The 7,636-nt window shown below is 40.7% G+C and overlaps 2 protein-coding genes across 5 annotated transcripts in view; one reads left to right on the forward strand and one right to left on the reverse strand.

Moving 5' to 3' along the window:
• Window positions 1-34: 34 nt before the first annotated feature.
• LOC107595096 (G2/mitotic-specific cyclin-B2-like) lies at window positions 35-1,103 on the reverse strand. The gene is made up of 4 exons (XM_016285408.1): window positions 940-1,103; window positions 655-777; window positions 313-570; window positions 35-229 (listed from the first exon to the last, which is right to left on the reverse strand). The coding sequence occupies exons 1-4, from the start codon at window positions 955-957 to the stop codon at window positions 35-37; spliced, it is 594 nt and encodes a 197-aa protein (XP_016140894.1). The 5' UTR covers window positions 958-1,103.
• Window positions 1,104-2,631: 1,528 nt separating this feature from the next.
• Window positions 2,632-7,636, forward strand: part of LOC107595081 (E3 ubiquitin-protein ligase Arkadia-like) — a 72,879-nt gene continuing 67,874 nt past the window's right edge. For all 4 annotated transcript variants that reach the window (XM_016285389.1, XM_016285391.1, XM_016285390.1 and 1 more), the window contains exon 1: window positions 2,632-3,043. The gene's annotated coding sequence lies outside the window, so the exon portion shown is untranslated. The remainder of the gene's footprint in view (window positions 3,044-7,636) is intronic.

Genomic DNA, 7,636 nt, shown 5'->3' on the forward strand with positions numbered 1-7,636 from the left:
CTAATACTAACAAATGGAAACTTATTGTAAAGAGCTACTCCTTTTGTATTAACTTTTGGGTAACTCGTACCTGGAGAAAGCGATCAAGGATGGCTACGGTCATGTACAAGGTTTCCTGCAGGAGCTGAAATCTGGAGTGCACCTGAATCAGCCAGTCAACCAGGAGCGCGCGCATCCGCGCATTGATATCATAGCCACGCATGTAGAGAGGACGAACAGACTGCTGACTCTGGAACAAGAGGACAGCAGCTGTAGGAAGCATGAAGGTCAAATAAAGATGTTACATTTTTTTTTTTTTTAAGTGTAAGGTACCTCAAGGCTTCGCAGATACGCATAGATGTCCTTCACATATTCAGGACACAGCTGTGGCATGTCAGCGTCCCCTTCATCGATGTCTTCGACTGGAAAGAGTGTGTTGGAAAAGGCTTGACAGAGTTCCTCTTCCTTCATGCTCACATCAGCTTGAGCAGGGGGCAACGCTGGGGCAGGCTGGGGGATCTCGTGCTGTACCTGGGCACGTTTGGGTTGCACAACAGCAATTGGTTTTACAGGCAGCACGGGTTGAACCTTCTGAAAAGCAGAGAGGAAAGAGTAATATGTAACAACATGCTGTTCAAATGCACACGTTGCATGGTGGTAAATAAAGACACGCACCTTAGTCTGAACTGGTTTGTGGGTAACGTTGAAGTTGGACAGTTCGCCAAACACGGCCCTCCTCGCTGCGCCGTTTACAGGGCCGCCTTTGCCACCGATAAAAACAGGGTTGTTTGCATTGCGCTGTACGGGAAAAGGTCATTAAAAACTCAAGGAATCTTCCTAAAAGCCACTTCAACACCGCTCTTAGCAATTTAAGCCAGCTTACTTGAAGCGGGGTTGACGCTACACATAGCAAGACTTTATCAGATAAATCAAAAACATGTTTCTGCATCAAATACTCACCAAAGCGTGAATTTCCATGGCGAATATGCTAATTGCGAGGGCCCTTGCTTAAATAAAACCTTAAAAACGTTTTTAAAAAAGGACAGTTTAGCTTCGCTTAGTGCTCCCTGTCCAACTCAACTCAACTCAACTCAACTCAAAACAAGCCGTAAAACACAAAGGGCCTGCTGGTGATTCAAATACCGCTCCGCTCTTTCTGATTGGCCACTGCCTCGGGGGAATACTCGACTTCGATTGGTTGAAAACGAAAGGGACGCTTGTCAGTCATTCTTCATCTCCGGTTTCACGTGCAGCTCTGCAAAACACGGCACTGAACTTACTCCATTATGATAGGTTAGAATTTTTTGAATGAAAGATCAGAAAGATAAACGATGCAGATTTATTTTTACAGCCGCCTTTGCTCATATTTACCGAGGGTGCCAATACTAGTGGTTGGCACAGTATTCGCTGCTAGTTCTTTGAAGTCGGCTCGGTGTGTCCAGGTGCACAAATCGTCAGAACACCGGCATTTAAAACTATTTGTAAGTCAGGCTAAGTAGTTGGCATCATGAAGGAAAGCGTATATGATGCTTTAACATTATTTCTGGAGTCTTGCAAATTTGTGGATGCAGAAATTTTAAGATAATAAGATAATAATAATATTGAAATCTGCTGTGAATTACAAGTATAGCCGCATTTGAACAAGGTTGTTGGTTAAATAATAAATAAATAAAACAAAAGCCAGAGAAAAACATTTATATGGAGTTAAACATTGAGAGTTGTTTTATCATAGACATATATAGACATTAAATAATTACAGTCTACTAAAAAAAAACGTACATTAGAAATTTAGTAGCTAATAATGTACAGCAAAAATGTACTGAATCTGTATTTGTAATAATAATCATAATGATGATGATGATATCAAAAGTGGTTATACATTCTGATATTTCTTTTTTTCTTCTCTGGTAGATTACGAGTACACAACTCGTTCCAAAATGTTGACTCGGTTCAGAACACACAGAAATATTCACTTGACGCCCCCCTACTGGCGTAACCTTCAGAAATAGACTGGACCTCTATGCACTGAACGAATCGTGGGTGAGCGGATTCACAAGATTGGAAACACTGAAATACAGAATAATAATAGTTAATGGTAAAGTATGGGGAATCTAATAGTAAATGACTGAGAAAAGCGTACACAAATTATCCCCACGGTTTAAGGGTTTAAAAATAAATAAAAATCGGCACCTCATCATTGGACCGTTATTAAACGTTATCAAACGTTATTGCTTTTAACAGAAAGGCTAACTCTGTGTAGTGTTGTTTGTAAGAAAATTATAACGACAAACCCATAAAAACAGACAAGCGCCTTTAGTTAATGTAGCTGCATCATATGTACATGAGTGCTGCCCACTGATCTATAATAGAGAATATATATAGATCAGTGGTGCTGCCGCATTCTGCCACTAGAGAGCATGAGGCGACCAACTACCTAATACAACACAGTAACGTACACCAGTCAAGACTCACAAATCGCACTAAAATCTACATAGATTCACAAGAGTCAGTAGTCAGCGATTATGATCATTCATGGGTTATTCACGATCTAAATTTCAACTAGCCTTTAGGTAATGTTGTGGTCCTCGAGAGTCGTCAAGGATGGGAGAATGTCGTAAAATGTCGAAACGCTCGCTCGCTCGCGCGCAGCAGCAGCGCGGTTCACATACACATACACACATAGCAGCGCTCTAATGGACGAATGGGGACTCGCACCCGAGGGCAAACGGGGAGGAATTCGTGCCACATTTGACTGTTAAATAAAATGTCCTCTCCGTATGTTCAGCTCGCCGTGACGTTTAACGTGTGATATTGTAACTCGCGTGCGTATCCTCATATATTTAATGCGCAATCGTCGAAATATCCGTCAGTTAGCGGGGCGGCTAAAGCGCTGGGCCTCTCTCTCCTCACTCCCTCCTTCTCGGGTCTGTGTGACTGTCAGTTTCGCACAATCCTCCGCTGACGTTCATTCGCTTCCCCAATACTTTTCTACTTCTGTCGACGAAAATTGTTCCCTGGAAAGGGGCTTAAGTCCTAGAGGGATAGTTTCCCGAAGTGTATAGAGGTAAGTGGTGCTGTTTATGTTCGTTTTAACGCTAAATTTCAGTTGGTAGAAGCCATTGTTTGACTAACTGAAGAGGCTAATAGCCCGCCGCTAGCAGTTTCAGTAGAGTGTGTTTGTCCCAGCACATCCAGGCCCAATGGGCTACTGATACACAACATGAACTGTCACTATCGCTTAACCGTGTCTAACATGTCTATTTTAGAATGTTTTATAATCTCTAGCTCTGTTGAAGAAGGTGAGAACGACCACATCCACATGCCATCGGTGCTTTTCCTTTTCTGTTTATCAAACCCCTCGTTGTCTTTGTGTTGTGATTTATGACATTGTTATCGAAGCAGATGTTGTTATTTGATTGGAAATGGGAAAGCTGGCCTCATCATTTTGAGAGGGAGGTGGTCAGCAGCTCTTGCTTTCTTGAACAGCCAGCTGGATCAGATTCCAGCCTTTGCATTTCCAATAACATTTTCAATGTGCCCCCTCTGGGAGTATGGCATATGTGGTGTTGACTCCCATAAATCAGTGACATCTGAAATAAAAGAGACTGGATTATTAATATCACCATGGCTCAAACTACTGCACAGTGTTTTTTCCACAGCATCTTCTCTTTCACTGTACTCTTCCGTCATCTGTTTGGAAAAATAAACCCTTACAAATAAGAGGCAGTGTTACTACTTTTGCAGTTGCAGTTATCTTCATATTTCATCCACGTATGAAAATACTATGCCTTTTGTCTTAATGGCTCATTAAAGGGGTCATATGATGCGATTTCAAGTTTTCCTTTCTCTTTGGAGTGTTACAAGCTCTTGGTGCATAAAGAAGATCTGTAAAGTTGCGAAGACTAAAGTCTCAAATCCAAAGAGATATTCTTTATAAAAGTTAAGAGTCAGCCACGCCCTCCTAAAATGGCTCGTTCTAACACGCCCCCACATATCTACATCACTATGTGGGAAGATTTGCATAACGCCACCCAAATGTTCACGCAAAGAAAGAAGGCGTAACTTTTATTCTCGCTGTAGTATTGTTGTTGCCACCGCCACCATGTTGTGGAGATGCTGTGTGTTTTGTTGTGAAAGTGAAACTACTTTGTGTGGCCTTCCAAATGAGGACGATATCCGCTTCGTCATGCCTGGAGCTGAACCATTGCTGGTCGCTGAGGAAATACATCAACTTGGATCGGCTTTCACCGTGGATGAACCGGAGTCCAGCCCGGGGTCGTCACATGTGGTTGCCGCAAGCCCGCCGTGTGAAACTACTTTGTTTGGCCTTCCAAAAGAGGACATGACTAGAAATCAGTGGTTAAGTTGTATTTACAACACTGTTCCAGAACACTTCAACTCAAATATTCAGATGTGTCCAGTGCATTTTATGGAGGACTGTTTCTTGATCCTGGAAGAGTAGACTACAATGCCGGCTGTTCTGACTCACAGACTGTACATACGTTTTCATTTTAAGGGTTTGCCACGGATGATTCAAATGTGAGTTTTGAGCAGTGTAAAGTAGCGCTTGTTGTTTGTCATTTCTCCGATCACAAATGCAGACATGGTTTTATGTTTACGCGACGCAACGCAATGCGTAAAAAAGTTACTGTTATGGAACTAGGGCTGTGTGATTAATCGAAATCGTCATAAAATCGTAATTTAAGCTTGCGCGATTTCTAAATCGCTTTATAGCACGATTTTCCGCGCCCCTGACCTCCCGCAGTATGCTATCCTAACCAATCAGAATGCAGCGCGCCTAAATGGAGCACGAGAACAGAACAGACCGGGCGGACATACAAACGTAATGCCAGGTTCACACACTCCGTCTGTGGTGCGTATTTTGTCCGCGCCCATGTTAACGGATCGGAGCATTCACACTGCACGCGATCACGGTCCGGCAGTGCGCTGCAGGAGCGGTGCGTCTGATCGTTTCCGCACGGAGTCTATTTCTGCTGTGCTGCACACGCTGAATTAAAGTGGCAGCACATTATTCGTGGTAAAAATTAACATGGATTGACACGGAAATTTAGTAATTACACCATAAATGCATATAGTTAAAGTCTACTGTTTCACAGTCAACACATGGCTTTTTGGCTCGATTTAAAACAAGGAAAAGTGCACTTTTAGATAAACAAGGCAATAATAGATGGCACTCGTGGTGGTAGTTAAACAAAGTTATATTTATTGAGTTTAAACGTGAATATGTCTATGAAAGATTGTATTACTGTACTGTGATAAAAGCATGTTCAGAAACAACGTTTGGATTTGAAATCAAAATAATGGATAAATGTTGTGTTTGTGGTAAACAGCCACGGATCAGGAGCGGACTGCAAACGCGTCCTGTGCGAAAGCAAAATGAGTCTGTGCTGCTTCTGCACCGCATACACATACTGTATACGCACTGCAGACGGAGAACGTGTGAACTTGGTGCAACAAATCTAGTTCAACATCTGAGGCAACGCCAGAAAGAGCTCTATGACCAATGCATGGCAAAAAAAAAAATCCCTGGACACGGGATTTTTTTATTTTCTCTGCCATATGTCTATTCTAGAGACATTTTGTTACACCTTTACTTAGTGATTATTTTGCCTTATGTCTGTTCTAGAGACATGTTACAGCTTTTTGATAAAGCTCTAATTGGTTTTCTTTTGGAAATATGTTTCAAATTCACACTGAATGCATTAATGACTGTAAAGCATGTCTGTATGTGTCAGAATCGTGATTAAAATCTAAATCGCAAAATTGATCAAAGAAATTGCGATAGGTTTTTTTTTCCATAATCGCACAGCCCTAATTGCCAGTAATAGCTGTATGTCAGAGTTGACATAATCTGTTCAGAATTGTATTCAAATAATTTATTCAGCTGAAGTTTGACAAAAATGAATGTTTTTTTGTAAAAAATTTGAAAAAATTCTCAGTGCACAATTGTGACCCTCCTCCATGATGTAAAGTGAGAGTCTACTATTAATAAATGCAAAAAACTTATTTCACTAAAACAGGCCCTTTTTGGCCTCTCAGATGTTACTTGAATTATTGTTGCCATTTTTTTTAATAACACACTGTTTCATTTAATGAACCGTATTTTGTGTGGTGAATTTGTAATGATATTTGCAGTTATTCTCACACATTCTGGCTGAGTGTCATGCTATTGCTTATGGCAGAGCTGCTCAACATAGATATACATAGCAATCCTTGGGGAAGGAATTAAAACAGTCCCCATAATCCCCTATCTTCTAAAATCTGTATCCACCTTGGCGTCAAGAGGCACTGCCACAATGGGCCCCTCTGGGGCCACCTCATATGGAAGTGCTGTGGTGCACTTTGTTGCATGGCACAGTGGTACATCACTGGTTGACAGGATCAGCCTCAGAGGAGCCTGGGAGAGCAGTCTGAGCTCTTATTTCTTGATGGAGTGAAGAGTGAAAAATAATGCAATGAAATGGCACAAAGAATCATATATTTTGCCACTTACAAAATAATGAATAAATAATTTGTCATGCAAAGGAAGCTCAGACATACAGTTTTCATGTGGTGCAAGCTTGGGTTCCTCATCTTGTTTTATCTGAGCCTTGCATTAAGTGATATTTACAGCAAGGATACCATTTAAAACCCTGTTTGTTTTTGCTTTTGTCTATATACAAATGCTTCTCAAAATATTTCCCATTTTTATAAATTCACAGCATTATATAGGCACTGTTTGTTGTTTTTGAGATTATACTAAAAGGTTGTGAGAGGGTTTCTTTTGGTCTGCTTTTGTGACATTGGATATTGGTCAATGTATGTGGGTCATAAAAAGTTAGTGGTCTTGATAGAATTACAATATTGCCATAGTTACAGTAAAACATTTTGACTGCAGTTACTGGGATCCTTACTTTGTTTTTTTTGAAGGAAGACATTTTGTAGAGTTTTTATTCTTATGAAGTCTTTGTTTGGTTTTTACTCTTTACATTTCTGATACAGCAACAGTTTCTAATTTATATAACTTTATATTTAATTTAGAGATGCACCGATAGGATTTTTTGGGGCCGATACCGATTTTAACAAACACTTATTGGCCGATTCTGATACCGATATTTGTCACTTCCTCTCTTATTTGAAATTTTGGCATCAAAATAGTAGGGATGCGCCGATCCGATATTCATATCGGGTATCGCTCCGATAGTGCCATTTTTCTCGGATTGGATATTGGTCAGAGAGAGCCGATCCAAATCTGAGATCCATCTGCGTTCAGTTACAGCAGTCAGCTCGGTAAAGCTCTCTCCAAGATCATTCTGTGTTCCCGTTATACTTGATTTGTAAATGCATGTCTATGATTTTGCAAAAAGGACTTTATCTTCTAGTTAAGTTTAATGCTGTTTTGTTACTTGCTACCTACCGGGTGTCTCTGAGAACAAAACACGGGTGTAGAAGGTTCGACTAGGGGTCGACCGATATGTGTTTTTCAAGGCCAATGCTGATACCGATTATTACAGATCAAGTAGACCGAGAACCGATATATATGTCTGGTGTAAAAATGAAAATTAATGTCAAAATTGAAAATAACAAGGACTCTGACAAAAACTGCCTTCCCTGGTGTTGGTTGAGTGTAGTACTCCCACAGTAAACTCTTTATTTT

Source organism: Sinocyclocheilus grahami, unplaced genomic scaffold (genome assembly GCF_001515645.1).
Source record: "Sinocyclocheilus grahami isolate Dianchi unplaced genomic scaffold, SAMN03320097.WGS_v1.1 scaffold196.1, whole genome shotgun sequence".
Lineage (NCBI taxonomy): Eukaryota > Metazoa > Chordata > Actinopteri > Cypriniformes > Cyprinidae > Sinocyclocheilus > Sinocyclocheilus grahami.

Bases quoted from the DNA above. Each gene is read 5' to 3' on its own strand.
- LOC107595096 (XM_016285408.1), bottom strand. The intron at 571-654 runs GTGCGTGTCTTT...TCTGCTTTTCAG, and splicing joins ACAAACCAGTTCAGACTAAG to AAGGTTCAACCCGTGCTGCC. The intron at 230-312 runs GTACCTTACACT...CTCTTGTTCCAG, and splicing joins CGTATCTGCGAAGCCTTGAG to AGTCAGCAGTCTGTTCGTCC.